General features: G+C 45.1%; 1 protein-coding gene and 1 pseudogene across 1 annotated transcript in view; both read right to left on the reverse strand.

Moving 5' to 3' along the window:
• Positions 1-355: 355 nt before the first annotated feature.
• Positions 356-464, reverse strand: LOC146790022 (5S ribosomal RNA; annotated as a pseudogene).
• Positions 465-11,921: 11,457 nt separating this feature from the next.
• The window catches only part of LOC146790023 (uncharacterized), a 125,362-nt gene continuing 119,854 nt past the window's right edge, over positions 11,922-17,429 (reverse strand). Inside the window, exon 10 of the mRNA XM_085628345.1 lies at positions 11,922-13,148. Within this exon, the coding sequence (XP_085484471.1) occupies positions 12,922-13,148 (227 nt within the window). The 3' untranslated portion in view covers positions 11,922-12,921. The remainder of the gene's footprint in view (positions 13,149-17,429) is intronic.

Raw genomic sequence — 17,429 nt, forward strand, 5'->3', positions numbered from 1 at the left:
GACGTACCGGAGAGAGAGTGAGAGTGAGAGTGAGAGTGAGAGTGAGAGTGAGAGTGAGTGAGTGAGTGAGTGAGTGAGTGAGTGAGTGAGAGTGAGTGAGTGAGAGTGAGTGAGTGAGTGAGTGAGTGAGTGAGGGAGTGAGTGAGTGAGAGAGAGAGAGAGAGAGAGAGAGAGAGAGAGGGAGAGAAAAAAAAAACTTGGGACCAAGAAGCCCAAGATACCAGAACAAAGAAAAACAATGTTTCTGCTGCTTTTCCTCTCTTCTCTTTTTTTGTTTTTGTTTATTTTAAACGAAAAGAAAGGCAAGGGACGCCCTAGAGGTAGTCCCAATAAAAGTACAACTGTGTTTTTAAAATGCCTACAGCACCTGGTATTCCCAGGCGGTCTCCCATCCAAGTACTAACCAGGCACGACCCTGCTTAGCTTCTGAGATCGGGCGCATTCAGGGTGGTATGGCAGTAGGCTGCACAACAGATACCAATGGCACCCATGAGAGAGGGGAATGAAAACAATAGCAGCACATAATATATATGAAAACAATTCCACAATGTATAATATGACAAAAAAAAACATGGCTGATCAGAGGCCATCAGCAGAGGGGCGTGAATCCCTGCATGGGAAGTGCTAGAGAAAAGCAAGCAGAAGACATAGTGCATGACCAACTCGTCTGCAGAGATCCAATTGCCGAAAAGGGAAAGCAGGCAGGAGTGAGAGGCAAGAAAGGAAGGCAAAAGACAAAAGCACTTCCTCATTCCAGAGAATGTAGAGTAAGAACTGCCACAAGAGCCAAACACAACCAACGTTTCGGGTGCCAGTTGGCCCAGCAGGAACCCATTGTCTGCTAATATACCGTACCAGAACTGAAACAGGGACGGAAATTGTGGGTGAAGTTGAAGAAACAACATGCCCCTAAGAGGCACTGGCTGTAGGCCAAAGGAGAAATCACAGCAAAATGCTTGAATGGTAAGTGCACGATAAAACGCCTTAATGAAGGCAGCAGTGGCATAATCCAACAATGCTCTGGAGCAATCTGCGTCATCGGAGGGAGGAACATTTCTACTGAGATATCGTACCCCATAAAGCAAGAAGCATTCACTAATGCAAAGCTAGTTGCAATGGCACGCAAGAACACTTTGAGCATTAAGGAAGCGAAACAGAAAGCACCAGAAGGCCACAGTGTGAAAATACAATGGGACGCTCTAGAGGGTATTGCAGGAGGACAACAATCCGAGGAGGACCCAGCTAGATCTTCAGTAAGGAAATATACCACCCAAGAAAAATTTCTGAGGCAGTAGTGCAGAATGTCTACAATAACAAACTGATACCCCTAATTGGGTATGCCACTTTCCCATAAAAAGGAGGGGTCATTTCTTGAGACTAGTTCTTAAGCAGAGAAAATGTAACATAAGTGCAAAACAGCTGCCTAGTTGTACAAGCCATCTGGGAATTAAAAGACTCAAACCCAGGTACTGAAGATGCAACAGAAGAGAGCAGTGACAACACTGCAACCAGAAGAAAATGCAAGAAAAGCTGTAATAAAAAGATGGCGGTAAAAGAATGAAGGCAAAAGCCAATTACTGAATGTCAGCCATGAGGCGCTTGACTGCCGAATCAGCATGGCTATCAAAAAGATGTATCCCGTCAAAGGGTAAGTCCTTAAGACTATCCTGAACATTGTCAGGGAAAACTATCCTGAACATTGTCAGGGAAACTGCCATCACACACACAAGCATGTCATCTCAGATCTACTGATCAGGCCATAGCTACACCCACATAATCTGTAGTGTCCATGCCTGACCTAATGGAGAATTTGGTCAGTTCACGACCATCCAGAACGAGCAGAGCGAGGTCAGCTCTAGGTCCCTCAGGAAGAGAAGGAAAGAAGGAGATGCTCAACAGAATCCTAAAGGGCAAAAGAAGCCTGCCCCAACAAGCAGGAGGTGTTCAAGAACCTGAGGGCTGAGCTTGTGGACGCAAACAAATTTCGACCACACGTCTCCACCCACTGGGATTCTCTAGTTGGAGGATGCAAAAGAGGAGACTGCAACTTCAGCGAAGCTGAAGCAGCTGTAACAACCAGCCCTAGGGTGAAGTGATAGACTGGAACATCTGGAGTAGGGCGAAGACGATCTGCGACAGCACGCTCCACAGAATCTCCAGAAGAGGGACTTGCCCAAGCCCCTAAAAGGATGTCGTACTACGACCCACCAAAGGGTAGCAAAGGCTCAACATTAGCACTGCCTTGGTGAAGTAGATCCAACAATGGATCTGAAGGCAGACACACAGCAGGGGACTGTTTTTTTAAAATATCCGCAGCATTGCAAACTACTCTAGCAAATGCCGCATTGGCCTCTGTCGCCATTTTGGAGGGGAGACAGCAAATCATTGGTAGGGGAGGCTTGCAGACTAATGTGTCCTCCAAAGGTCAAAGAACGCTCTGCCCGTCGACGTCTAAGAGCGTTGAAGGACTCAACTCCACCAAGAGGAGCAGAATCTTCCTGCAGCACTGGGGAGTCTGAATCAGCCCGGAGCCTCATCATCCATGTGTAGATGAAGAGGCGTGTACGGCGTCGAACGACGTCATGATGGCGCTGCATCAACGTCCACCACCACCAATGGTGCCTCCGTTGAGCGGTGTCGGGACGGCGTCAAATCTATGCCTATCACTATGGGAGACTGCGGCGCGGGACGACGTCAAGTCAGAGACCAGTCCCCTGATGCAGACGGTACCTGACGTCTCAACAGGAAGCCCCACTGGACTGGGTCCCGAAGTCCCAATGGCTCCGGAAACGGAACCAGGGAACTCGATCTGCGCAGAGGGCGAACCTGCCGGCGAGCTCCCGATCAGAGTCCCTAACCCTCTGTGGGGCCCGAAGGTGCGCCAGGGAAGAGGTGCTGACCCAAAGATGGCCTGCAAAGCCTGAAAATAGGCTTCCATCTGGCCCAGTCGCCCCTTTACCAGGAAATGGCAGATAGGTGGGGGTTGACTCCTGTGGAGCCGTCTCCCGCAAAGACCGGGAGGAACGGGCGCCAGCATCACAGCTACGCGAGGCCAACCGCCTCCATGACTTTGACTTCTAGTGCCTACCTGAGGAAGGCAAACGGCGCCCTCGGGACCAGCTTCACGACCTGCCCCGAGCAGGAGCCCCAGCACGGGATGGGGATCGATGCCGCTTAGACTCCGAACGGGACATCCGGGCAGACAGCAATTTCATCTGGCGTTCCCTCAAGGACTTCGATTTCAGCCACTTACAGGCGCCGCACTACTCGGAGTCGTGGTGCTCGCCCAAACACCACATACAAATGGCGTGCAGCTCCATTGCTGACATTTGCCGTGCACAGGTCTTGCAAGCCTTGAAACCCAAAGGCATCGGTACACTGTTCCAGATGAGCAAGGCGACGATAAGGTCAAGTAACAAAGAGAGGAACTGCTTCTCCTCGATCCGCTTCGCAGTGCGGAAAAGAAGAAAACTGATGTCAGTGCGCCGGGAGGGACTTATATGGCTCCACCTACGTCATATTTGTGGACGACGTCAGGGTAGAGCCATCCGACGCCGTACCCTGTGCGCAGAGGTACTGCTAAAAAATCTCCAGAAACTTACTGGTGCCTGGGGAAATTCTAAGTTAAGGAATCTGCGGCTAGATGTATCTATCAGATAGTCCCTCCTTAGTATCACCTTGTCTTATTCTGTAACCTCCCATGAGGACTGGCCCTTTTACTTCTGTTGTTACACAGTATGTCTTATTTAGTCTATAAGCACTATTTTGTTAAAATGAGTTTCTCCTACTGAAAGCGCAACATGCTTTCCTGCAACATGGAGCGCGCCATGTCCACTTTCACTTTCCAGACAGCCCGGGACAATAGCGACCGCTTCTTTAAAGTGAAATGGGTCTCGCAATCACAACAGCTTGAGCTATTGGCCTTGTAAATGACAATGCCTTTTATTTATGTGTTATCAAAACAAATAAATAAAAGGCATGGTCATTTACAATGCCAATAGCTGAAACTCTCGCAAATGTGAGACCTATTGCATTGCAAATGCTTGTTTAACAGTAGGACAGGGTCTGTCTTGACATCAGGAGTTGGAGATGGGTCTCTCTTACAACAGCTGAAATGTATTGAGCAAATGAGAGTCCTACGACGAACACCACACCAAGTTGTTTTACTGCTAGTCTAGGGGTAGACGTTGTTCCCAGCCTCTAAAGGCAACTGAATGATATGCAGTCAGTAGAGAATCTCAGTTTTTGGGAAGTTCGGTTTTCTTGTCATGGAAATGAAAGACTCTTTACTTCTTCCATAAATGAATAGGTTTCAGTCATATTGTGGTGTAAGCTAAACTAAGGAAGAGGACTAGAACGTCATCTGCGTACATTTGGCAGAGGTATATAGGCGATAATCAGAAGTAAAGGTTTCGTGTGAATATTAAACAGTACCGGGATGCACTGGGCTGCATATAGATCAACAAACAAATGATGGACGGAATGCTGACAATGCATACATTCTCCCCCAGTCAAGAGATCTGGGTTAAATCCATCGTTCTTTTGCCCACTACACCACCCCAGTTTAGACATGGCCATATGCAAATCAGTCTTGACCCTGTGCCTCATGGGAACAGTCCAGCCCGAACTGCCAAGCCATGTCTTCCCTGGACCGGAATCAAGCATCCTAGGACCGGTTTCTGGCTATCAGCCGTCATCAGCCAGGATAGCTTGACTCCAGTGGCGTAGTGAGCACGGGTCCCACGTCTGGGAATACCCATCCCACTTAGGGCGAAAAGCGTTACAACAAACAAATGATGGACGGAATGCTGACAATGCATACATTCTCCCCCAGTCAAGAGATCTGGGTTAAATCCATCGTTCTTTTGCCCACTACACCACCCCAGTTTAGACATGGCCATATGCAAATCAGTCTTGACCCTGTGCCTCATGGGAACAGTCCAGCCCGAACTGCCAAGCCATGTCTTCCCTGGACCGGAATCAAGCATCCTGGGACCGGTTTCTGGCTATCAGCCGTCATCAGCCAGGATAGCTTGACTCCAGTGGCGTAGTGAGCACGGGTCCCACGTCTGGGAATACCCATCCCACTTAGGGCGAAAAGCGTTACAACAAACAAATGATGGACGGAATGCTGACAATGCATACATTCTCCCCCAGTCAAGAGATCTGGGTTAAATCCATCGTTCTTTTGCCCACTACACCACCCCAGTTTAGACATGGCCATATGCAAATCAGTCTTGACCCTGTGCCTCATGGGAACAGTCCAGCCCGAACTGCCAAGCCATGTCTTCCCTGGACCGGAATCAAGCATCCTAGGACCGGTTTCTGGCTATCAGCCGTCATCAGCCAGGATAGCTTGACTCCAGCGGCGTAGTGAGCACGGGTCCCACGTCTGGGAATACCCATCCCACTTAGGGCGAAAAGCGTTACAACAAACAAATGATGGACGGAATGCTGACAATGCATACATTCTCCCCCAGTCAAGAGATCTGGGTTAAATCCATCGTTCTTTTGCCCACTACACCACCCCAGTTTAGACATGGCCATATGCAAATCAGTCTTGACCCTGTGCCTCATGGGAACAGTCCAGCCCGAACTGCCAAGCCATGTCTTCCCTGGACCGGAATCAAGCATCCTAGGACCGGTTTCTGGCTATCAGCCGTCATCAGCCAGGATAGCTTGACTCCAGTGGCGTAGTGAGCACGGGTCCCACGTCTGGGAATACCCATCCCACTTAGGGCGAAAAGCGTTACAAACATGGATGATTTGCTAGCCTTCCGAAGAGCGATTAAAACCCATCTATTTCCCGCCCCGTAGGTCCCTCTTTCGCATCCAGTAGATTGTGTTACGGTTCTAGCGCCGGGACGCCCCGTCGCTGGGGCAGCTGTTGCGCTCTACAAAACAGGTAACATAACATAACATAACATGGCTTGGCAGTTCGGGCTGGACTGTTCCCATGAGGCACAGGGTCAAGACTGATTTGCATATGGCCATGTCTGAACTGGGGTGGCGTAGTGGACAAAAGAACGATGGATTTAACCCAGATCTCTTGACTGGGGGAGAATGGCTGCATTGTCAGCATTCCGTCCATCATTTGTTTGTTGTAACGCTTTTCGCCCTAAGTGGGATGGGTATGCCCAGACGTGGGTCCCATGCTCACTACGCCACTGGAGTCAAGCTATCCTGGCTGATGACGGCTGATAGCCAGAAACCGGTCCTAGGATGCTTGATTCCGGTCCAGGGAAGACATGGCTTGGCAGTTCGGGCTGGACTGTTCCCATGAGGCACAGGGTCAAGACTGATTTGCATATGGCCATGTCTGAACTGGGGTGGCGTAGTGGACAAAAGAACGATGGATTTAACCCAGATCTCTTGACTGGGGGAGAATGTCTGCATTGTCAGCATTCCGTCCATCATTTGTTTGTTGTAACGCTTTTCGCCCTAAGTGGGATGGGTATGCCCAGACGTGGGTCCCATGCTCACTACGCCACTGGAGTCAAGCTATCCTGGCTGATGACGGCTGATAGCCAGAAACCGGTCCTAGGATGCTTGAATCCGATCCAGGGAAGACATGGCTTGGCAGTTCGGGCTGGACTGTTCCCATGAGGCACAGGGTCAAGACTGATTTGCATATGGCCATGTCTGAACTGGTGTGGCGTAGTGGACAAAAGAACGATGGATTTAACCCAGATCTCTTGACTGGGGGAGAATGTCTGCATTGTCAGCATTCCGTCCATCATTTGTTTGTTGTAACGCTTTTCGCCCTAAGTGGAATGGGTATGCCCAGACGTGGGTCCCATGCTCACTACGCCACTGGAGTCAAGCTATCCTGGCTGATGACGGCTGATAGCCAGAAACCGGTCCTAGGATGCTTGATTCCGGTCCAGGGAAGACATGGCTTGGCAGTTCGGGCTGGACTGTTCCCATGAGGCACAGGGTCAAGACTGATTTGCATATGGCCATGTCTGAACTGGGGTGGCGTAGTGGACAAAAGAACGATGGATTTAACCCAGATCTCTTGACTGGGGGAGAATGTCTGCATTGTCAGCATTCCGTCCATCATTTGTTTGTTGTAACGCTTTTCGCCCTAAGTGGGATGGGTATGCCCAGACGTGGGTCCCATGCTCACTACGCCACTGGAGTCAAGCTATCCTGGCTGATGACGGCTGATAGCCAGAAACCGGTCCTAGGATGCTTGATTCCGGTCCAGGGAAGACATGGCTTGGCAGTTCGGGCTGGACTGTTCCCATGAGGCACAGGGTCAAGACTGATTTGCATATGGCCATGTCTGAACTGGGGTGGCGTAGTGGACAAAAGAACGATGGATTTAACCCAGATCTCTTGACTGGGGGAGAATGTCTGCATTGTCAGCATTCCGTCCATCATTTGTTTGTTGTAACGCTTTTCGCCCTAAGTGGGATCGGTATGCCCAGACGTGGGTCCCATGCTCACTACGCCACTGGAGTCAAGCTATCCTGGCTGATGACGGCTGATAGCCAGAAACCGGTCCTAGGATGCTTGATTCCGGTCCAGGGAAGACATGGCTTGGCAGTTCGGGCTGGACTGTTCCCATGAGGCACAGGGTCAAGACTGATTTGCATATGGCCATGTCTGAACTGGGGTGGCGTAGTGGACAAAAGAACGATGGATTTAACCCAGATCTCTTGACTGGGGGAGAATGTCTGCATTGTCAGCATTCCGTCCATCATTTGTTTGTTGTAACTGCATATAGATCAAGCCAGATTAGATTTTCCAATGTGCCTTTATCAAAAGAAGAGAACATATTTTCCCATTTATCGGTTTTAACCGTTTCATTCCCCCTTCCTGGTTTGTAACTGTATCATCTATTTACTATTTACGTCTATTTAGCAAGACTTTACAGTCTTGAAGAAGGCCAGCAAACTCCCTCTCCAGAATCCTGCTCATAAAGAAGAGATTTGAGATAGGTATAAAGTTTGTCTGCGGAGGGTTTCCTTAGTGAATCAGCAATATAACTTGCAAGGTCTTGAAACTAACAAGTGATCTCCCCTTCTAGGATTTTGTTTATAAGTGGGGGTTTCAAATAGGACTGAAGTTCATAGGTTCATAGGGGTGGATGTGGCTTTCTGTAGTAAAGCAGTGATTATAGACTGTTAAAACCTTTAGGTACTTTACATTATAGAAAGGATGGTTTTTAGGACATCTTAAATGTCTTGGCTGATCGTAGGTGATGTTATTTTTAAAGTAGAAGCCAAACAAGTCTCACATGGAATGCTGTTCAGTAGTTTTCTTCCTCATGCCTTAAGTGCTTGTTGTGGTAAAGACTAAAAGAATAGAGCCATTAGACTAGTCTTTGCTTTGTGAGAAAGGAGATTGTTCTGGTTTCTCAACAACATTAGACCAGATCTTCAGGATCTTGTCCATGAATCCATGAATATAATAAGCAAGTTATGTCAAAATGTATATAAAGCATACGGTTCTATCCTCTCCATTCAGATTCTCAAATGTTTTTTCACTTGATTTAGTTGACATGAGAAGCAAATTACTTTTCTTGACACTCTGGCAAGCCTTCTTATTGCTTTTGTGAACATCTCAATGTGATGTAGACTTGATTAAACTATACCGTTGCTCCAGTTTCCGTCTGTTTCCTTTCATGACGGCTAACATACCACTCAAACCATTTGTTGGTAGTTTTGAAGGCTGGTTGAGGTTCTTTGCCATGGGGGAGTCACTCAATTGGGGGCCTGTGTGATGCTGTGAATTAAGGGAGCTTTCTAGCTCATCATCTAAAAGCTGCAAATTTTAGTCAAGGGTCGATTGAACCAGGTCGGTTCACAAGCTAGTTCTTTCAATGTGCTTGTCTTCACAACAATCAAATGTGAATCACAAAAAAAAGAGAGTTTATCTGTAGTACATAATGACTGCTGCAGTACAAACTGAGGCAAAGTTCAAAATGGGAATCTCATTAACCCTTTTGCTGCTAGGCCTTTTCCACCCTACGATGCGAAGGCCTTTTTCGGCTATTGGGGGTAGTTCACGCTTAGGCCTCCATAATTTTCTTTCCACATAAAGTATCTATTTGGGGGGGAAAACGTGCTCCACAAAAAAGTCATTTTTCCCTAAAAATTGCATCATCGAGATTGCCACCTTTCAGGAACATGCAGAGCTGAATCAAACAACATTTTTACCACAGTTTCGGCATTTTTCAAAGAAATAGTCTATTTTCCTGATTTTTGTGCTTTCAACGTACTTCCAGTTTGTGGTAGAAACAGATATGACACCGATGGGTGATCCCGGAAAGCTAAAGATTTCTGAAAGGTAGACACAATTCTGAATACGGCAAGGGCTCAAGGTTTTCCCAAAGAAAGTAACTGTTAAAATACAAATATATTGAAAATGAGTTGGGGAAAGAAAGAAGGAAAGAAAGGAAAGAAAGGAAAGGAAAGAAAGGAAAGAAAAGAAAAGAAGGACAAGAAAGAAAGGAAAGAAAGGAGGGAAGGAGGGAAGGAGGGAAGGAGGGAAGGAAGGAAGGAAGGAAGGAAGGAAGGAAGGAAGGAAGGAAGGAAGGAAGGAAGGAAGGAAGGAAGGAAGGAAGGAAGGAAGGAAGGAAGGAAGGAACAAATAGCTATTTGTGACAATGGCTTCATCTGTAACTTCTTGTCACGATGGGGGATTTAGGAAATCAATATACTGTTACGTCAGCTAGACTCTTCTAATCCGGGCATATTAAGGGTTTATAGGTTCTCTCAGAACTCAAGGTACCCAGAGCCAACATCTGAGTTGCACCTTACAATGTTTTTTCGGTGAGGAAAACTTCTGGAATCTGCGGGGAGCCACAAATGTATTACCACTTGTTTAGATAAAAACGACTACTGCATGCCTGGGCCTTGTACCAGTGACAGGCATGCATTAAACCAGGGTGAATGGGAGTCCCGCATGGTAACTCTCATTGACCCAAGTTTGATTTATGCCTGTTGGGGCAATAGGCTCAGCCACACAAGTGGGGTAGCACTTTTATCGGTACAAGTGGAGGAATGGTGGATGGTAGGAATTTTGCAGATCACTGATTTCTGAAAAATCCATGTCACAGAAATGCAAGGTAAATATGTGATTTTAGTCAAAGTTTGAGATTTTCAGGGCACTGTGGGTAAGAAAATGTTGCGGGATCCACACGAGGCACACCACCCTGTATTCCCCCACGTACCTATTTTAAAAAAATGTCTGACTTTGCTAGATGTCCCTGGGTGGCTCCCTGCTGCTGATTTCTCCAAATTGCAATCTTAGGCCTTTTGAAGCACATGCACTAGCCTTAAACTCTCAAGTGGGATAGCATTTTTATTGGGACAAGTAAGGAAACGCTGTGTGGTAGGAATTTTGTTTATCCCTATGGTTTCTGAAAGGTTGCATCACAGAGGTGGAAGGAAAATGTGTGATTTTAGGCAATGTTTGAGGTTTGCAGGGCATCGTGGGTAAGAAAATGTTGTAGGAGCCACAAGAGGCACACTATTTTAGACTGCACCAGGTGTCTAGTTTTCAGAAATGCCTGGGTTTGGTAGGTTTTCCCAGGTGGCAACTGACCTAAGCCTGAAAAGTGCAGCCATTCAGCACAGAAGTAGAACTATTTTAGGACTTAGCACAACTCTGTTACCCATATGTAAAGTTACAAAAAAAAACATCCAGAAGAATCAAGATTTCCCCTCTTGCGATAGAGATTTTTTACCCTGATGTCTAGTGCCTTGTCTGTCCCCTGGGGGCAGATAAGCTGCGATGGCTGGGTGAGCAGTCTTTTTTATTTCTGAGCCTATTCTCCCCTGGTGTCCAGAGACCTTTAAGTTCACCAACAGTAGATTTTGGTTAAAGAACCTCAATTCACTCAGAGGTTGGGTAGTCAGGTCAGACAGACTGAAGCACCTAATTTAGGGTGGAAACACAGCACCCTAGTATCTGGTTGGCTTTCTGACCCCCTGGAGGGCTTTTGGGATTAAATCCACCCAACTGTTACAGCCCCAAGGGGAGCAGGAAGACTGCTTGCATCCAATTTTTAATATAGGACCACCTGCCCAGGCCTGGTTTCGCTGCTACCCCTTGGGTCTCTAGTAGGTAGACCTGTGCTTGTAGATCGAGGTGCCATGGTGATCCTTAAACAAGGATCCACTTGGGAGAGGTACCACTGGAAGAGGAACATGGTCCTCTTTCCATCTGTACCTGTCCCCCACAGACCGGTGCAAAGGGGACAGAATTATGCCACTAACCCATATCAAAGTGAAAGCAGACCACACCTAATGCACAGTCTGCTTTCACTTTGTTGACGAGGATGTCAACATGGTGAGTGCATTGGACGTCACAGAAACAAAAACAAAAAAACCTCTGGTTACAAGGGAAGCTTTTCCCTCGTACCACAACTTTGCTTTCTTTTAAAAGAAAAATCTTCCTTCTGGTGTATCACTAGATTTTCTTGAGCACTGCAGTGGTCAAACTATTGATGTCTAGAGTGCAGCTGAAGCACGGCAGTGGATGTCAACGGGTCCTTCACCTCAGTTAAGCGTTTAAATAGACATCTACATCCCCCTGAAACAGTGGATGCCATGCAAGCTCACACGGTGTGTCAACATCATAAATAGGAAATTGTAAGAACATATTTAATCACACAGGCTCTAGAACATAGGACTTCTGACGAAACACGGGTCCAGAAATCAAGCTCATTAGCTGCTTTGCCACTCAGGCCACTTCGGCCACTCCAACTGTTTACACAGCAGTTGTTGCACAATTAATACTGTACTGGAAGGAGGCAGAGGTCTACCTTGAGAACCTAGACAAGGTCACAAACACTGGCATGAATTTACACCATGCGATGACTTGAGTATCACCATCAGAAACAACCACTTACACACACGTCAAGGCATCAGCAAAACTTGGAACTGAAAAGGAAAGGAAGCACCATCTCACTATAAATACATATTCCTTTTTTGGATAATTGTGAATGGCAATTTTTGGCAGATATACATTATTTGCATTTGATCAGTTTTAAAAGCATATCAGAAGACGGAAAGATAGCATTTGACTTTTTATGATTATCCCGTTAACCACATGACTACAAAGTCTTCTGAGAACTAGCCACACATTAGGATATCGTTGACACTATGTAGCTCATGATACCCCCATCAATGATGAAAGTTCAACGGATTGCACAATCTTTCGAGAACATGCTAGAGTTAAAAGGTGTTTGGGGAATGAAGGCCTAATGTATATCCAAGATATCTTTGACATATCAGGGCTGAAATTATCGAAATATCCAAAATCCATTGCTGAGCATGAGTCAGATTCAGTGCAATTCCTGTCCATGAGCCAAGCACCTTTACCTCACATGACTGTCACCGATTCCAACAGAAGTCACTGAAATACACAAACCGCCAATAAATTATTTAAAACAAATGCTGTTATTTATTATTTGTCAACTGAAAAGAGATAATATTTTGTTGAATATTTTGTTGAAAAAAACTTCCTTGGCATCTCCTGGGCAGACCCATGTTTCTTTGTATGACACATGGGCCAGCAACTTCTAAATCCAAGAGGACAGTGCTGAGAAAGTGGATTATACGAGGTCTGTCCCACTTCTCACTAGATAACGGATTAGATGTATTTTCCAAATCCTGTGTCTTAGAGCCAGCTGGAAGACTGATGGCTCCTGGCTGAAATAAAGCAGGCCACCATGTACAAAACCGATGAAGACATTGTTCTAATCACCTGGAACAGTGGTAGCCTTTAGATGTTGGTGCTAATGGCACATAGGCCGAATAAGGAGCTCCAAGGCTGCCGGCTGAATGTTATGCTTTAGGATGGCCTGGTCTTATTCCATAGTGCAGTGTCTGAATAAGTCCTGTCCATGCCCAAGAAAGCATGGTCATGCATTCATACTCTCAGCGTTAATACTTTTAAGGGGGTCTAGGATTGGCTGTCCGGGGCCCTGAAAGCACTGTTGCGGATTTGCGTCAGAAGCGATACAATCTGCTGCTGCTGTTGCTCCTGCCGGTGTTCCAGGCGCAGGACACTGTTTGCCAGGTCCTGTAGTGTTTGCTGCATTTGTAGCAGGGTGTGGCTCATGAGCTCAGAGTTGTGGGCTGTGATCTCAGCAGAGCCCATGCACTGGTGATGAGTGGATGTGCCATGTCCTGTGGAATAAACAGGGAGGGCAGTTAAATCATACAAAGGAGAAAAGCTGGGACATTCATTACGAAACATTTTTGAGACCAGTAGTTGATGTTATTACACACATTTGTGCACCCTACAAACAAATTATGCAAAAGGAAAACAAGTAACAATTCTAAACAATTCATAATGCATGTAACAGGTCAAAGTCTCACTGTAATGATAATCAATTTGTTAAGAATTAGCCAGTGTGCTGGATAAGAGCTGCAGCTAACCCATTTGTTTCATTCTGCTTGCCAAGGGTCTACACAACTATTTCATTATCCGAAGGTTGCGCCCTGGTGAGGGCATCCAAGCTAAAGAAAATGGAGGGAGACAATTCTGGGAGGACGACCACTGAGAGAGAGTTTGTATTCAATGCACCTAATGAATGGATACACCCTTGGCCATGCAGTAGAACATGAATATTAGTTAGTGAATCATTAGCTTTTTTAGTGCAGGACAGTTCAACTCTTGGGGCCTTATGATTACCCTATCAGAGTTCCTTTGATTCGTAACAATCCCGCTACTCGTTTACTTATGACAGTCTGGTTGCCTGGCGATTTTTGGTGGATTACCCTTGCTGTTTTGTTTCACCACAAAGGATTCTTCCTACAACTATTGTTATACAGCACCATGTTTGTTGGCACATGGCTCTTCTCTACATTTGCATTCATGGCTCTGGGGGGATGCCATCTACAGATTAGTTATCAGCCAATGTTGTAAGAATGTATGACTGGCTAGAACAGACAATCCGAATAACAGAAACAATTAGAGGATGTTCAAAATATTTGATATGCTTCAATACTCTTTATCATGTCTCAAAAAAAAACGTTTTGTGTTGTGGTGTAGGAATAGAGCCTAGAAAGCAGGAGCAACTGTGACAAAACTGAAACTGCATTAACACACCACATTCCTGTCGCCTGTAGTTACTCTCTAAAATGCCATCTTATCAGTGGACTGTGCTTATTTGAGCAGGCATCTCCGCTATTCAACTGGAACTCATTTTACAACACTGAGACTGCATTCGTGATTGCGCAGAATAGACAGTGGCCAGCAAGTTATACATATTGCATGGAAAAAAAATGTTGCTCCTGCTACAGCAGCATTATTAAACGTGGGCCCAAAAACATTTTTATTTCAAGGATTGCACTGCTACTGTGGCACGATGGCAAGGACAAAGGGGCTTCAGTAAGCGGCATAGTGTGGGTTGCCAGTGCTCCCTAACCTGTGAACCGTTAGCACTTCCTGGGCCCTTCCACCAGTCCAGTGTCGAGACTTTTTTTCCCTTTTAAAAAATTTTGTGCCCCTAAGAATTTTGCGACCGGCGCAACCACCTCCGAGGTCCCAGCCATGCTACGCCACGGACAATAGCGGCACACAAGACCTCTCGCCCAGGCCATGGCACACACCCAAGAAAGGAGAGACACAAATCTGACTCCTATTGGATGTTCAATTTCGGGCGGCCAGACTACAACCATGCATCCAATCAACAATGAAGGGAATTCTTCTGAATTATTTTGAGATCAAAATCTAACAATTATGGGATCAACTTTATCACTATAGTCATTAAGTTCAATCAAGTTGTACACAACATCAATTCAAAATGTAAAAAAAGACAACCATTGCTTATCAATTAAGTCAGTTATTCTTGTTTAAACCAACTGTATAAATATATATGAGCAATAGTGCCACAAAAAGGGTGAAGTGAGATGATGGCTCAGTGCAGGTGTGTTGAGTGCAAGTAACTATTGATAATACCACACAGACATGAGATCTGGATGTCAATTGTAGTATGTGCCAGTAACCAAGGATTCTTGGAGGAGATTGCCACATGTGCCAGCGACTGCTACCAGGACTTTTGTACCTATTGTTCCTATGTCCGCCCCTTGTACAATCTATAGCACACACTGATCCCCGGCTAGATCTGGAAAACGCTTCAGGAATACCACTTCACACATCATTTATTTAAAAAAATTAGTGTTCCACATTTACATAGTAACTGATTAAGCCTGATTTCTTACATGTTAGTATTAGTAGCTAGTTCAGGGTGAGTTTTGATTTAGAGTGTAGTATTAGTCCAGGACTTATAATCGAAAACAAACTACAAGTACCAGAATTCAATGAAAAAGAAATTACCAGATAGGTCACTTTCGCCTATGCCTCAACTTGAGAGCTGAAGTTTTATTTTGCTGGGGTTGTAAACCTACATATGGCCATGCCTATGCCAGACTAGCTTGGGTGGTCTCACATCACTGCATTGAATGTATGGTTGTTTAGATCCAAGACAAGAGTCAACCATGTATCACTAACTGGGGACGTAAAACAGCAAACAATGAAGGGTCTCCTTTAGAATTATTTGGAGATCAAAAGTCAAACAATTATGGAATCAATTAATATATCCCCGAGGCCATTAATATTCAATCGTGTTACACACAACATCAGTTCAAATTGTGAAGAGAGAAGGACCACCACATCTCTTTGAGTTAAGTCAATTTTGTTTTAAAGAATTGAATAAATATGCAACAGTAATGGTAACACTGCTACAAGAGGGTAAAGTGAGGTGACTACACAGTATACATGTGTTGCGGGCAAGTGAATAGAGACAATCCGACACAAACATGAGGTTTTGCTGGTGCGATTAGTCATCAAAAAGGTTCTACATAATTTATCATTTGCACGCTATGAGTTTATGAAAGGAATATTAGTTCGAAACTACAGATAAGCTGATGCAAACTTCCGATCCCAGCTATGCAAGTTTGCAGCGTCTTTGTCAGGACATATGTCAAAGGACATTTACACGTGGCATGCTGAAAAAAATTAAGAATAAAAAGGAAAAATTAAGCAATGTATCACCGTTATTATGGTCTAGAGAATGGTTATTAAGCCACCAATACATAAATTGTGCATTAATGAGTCATTTATGTACTGGTGGGTTTTTGTATCTTCTCTATCTTTATTTCAGATTTTTAAATTTGTTTGAGCTTATTAATTTAAGCCTTCAGGACTGCCATCTTAGCTATGCCAATGTGCTATACATAGCTCAGCCCTTACTTTCTTTCTCTTTTGAGATCAGCTGGCAAGAACACCTTCATTAGTCCAGCATTTAATACAGAGTACTATAGCACTATAACGAGGGCACACTGTTGCCATTCGAACTTCATTTTAAGCAGGACTATTTTCAAGGGTGTCTTGTTAGTTGACCATCACTCCTGTGAAGGTAGATGTGTTTTGTTTTCAGTATTGCGTTGCATTGTATTTGCAAACAGAGGGCTTCATATCCCTGATAAGGCCCTGTCTAGAATTAGCAGATTAGGAGCACAATACACCACAGAGTGCTTGTTTAGAAGAAATCTTGAGTTGCACTGTGGCCTCTATGGGAAGTGTACTCTAGGCCTAAACGCCTTACAATTAAGTGCATCACAAAAGTAAACAAATACACTGAAAAGTTTCTTGGCAGAAAATAATCTGAAAAGAAGTTTAAAATGCTTTTAGAACACCTCACTTAATGGCGTTAGTCTACATTTCCTATTTTTAGGTATCAATAGGGATAAATAGATAGGGTATGATAACTTGTAGGCAGAAATGTGGCAAGGAAGAAATCAAGAAAGCAACTGAATCTAAAGTATTATAGTGGTGGAATACTTTTTATCTAAAGCCCAATGGCAGAAATAAAACATTTGCTCTATATTGCTTCAGCTCGACAATGTCAATCAAACAAGATTTATAAAGCACGACTAATCACCCGACAGGGTATTCAGGTAACACTTTCTTATGCAGAGAATTTGAAAGAAAGGAGACCTCAATATTTGGAAACAGCTATGGAGCTCTTTGGATAAGAATGTATCCTGTTGAGCATGTAAAACCAGCATGATATGATGTCATCTCAGTTGTGGAATTGTTTCCTTCAAAACAATCTGCGTTGGGGGGTGGGGGGGGGGGGGGGGGGGTGGTAGTGCTGCCATTTATGAGTCCAGGACAGCAGAGCTGCACTATGTCAAAAGATGGCCTTTTAAATGTTAAACAAGTGTACCAATTATTTAGTTCACAGAGTGGACTCTCACAGAGACATATCCCATAATAGGTCACGCAGACAACACAGTTGGAGAAGGTTGCCCACTTAGGTACTGGATGAGACCAAATAAAGAGAGGGGCAAAATGACTAGCACTCCAATGGAGGTTAACCTGCAAAGTTCAAGATGCAATTTAATTACAACGCCTAAATAGGAAAAGCATAATAATTGGTCCTGAACATACCACTGAAC

Source organism: Triturus cristatus, chromosome 10 (genome assembly GCF_964204655.1).
Source record: "Triturus cristatus chromosome 10, aTriCri1.1, whole genome shotgun sequence".
NCBI classification, from domain to species: Eukaryota; Metazoa; Chordata; class Amphibia; order Caudata; family Salamandridae; genus Triturus; species Triturus cristatus.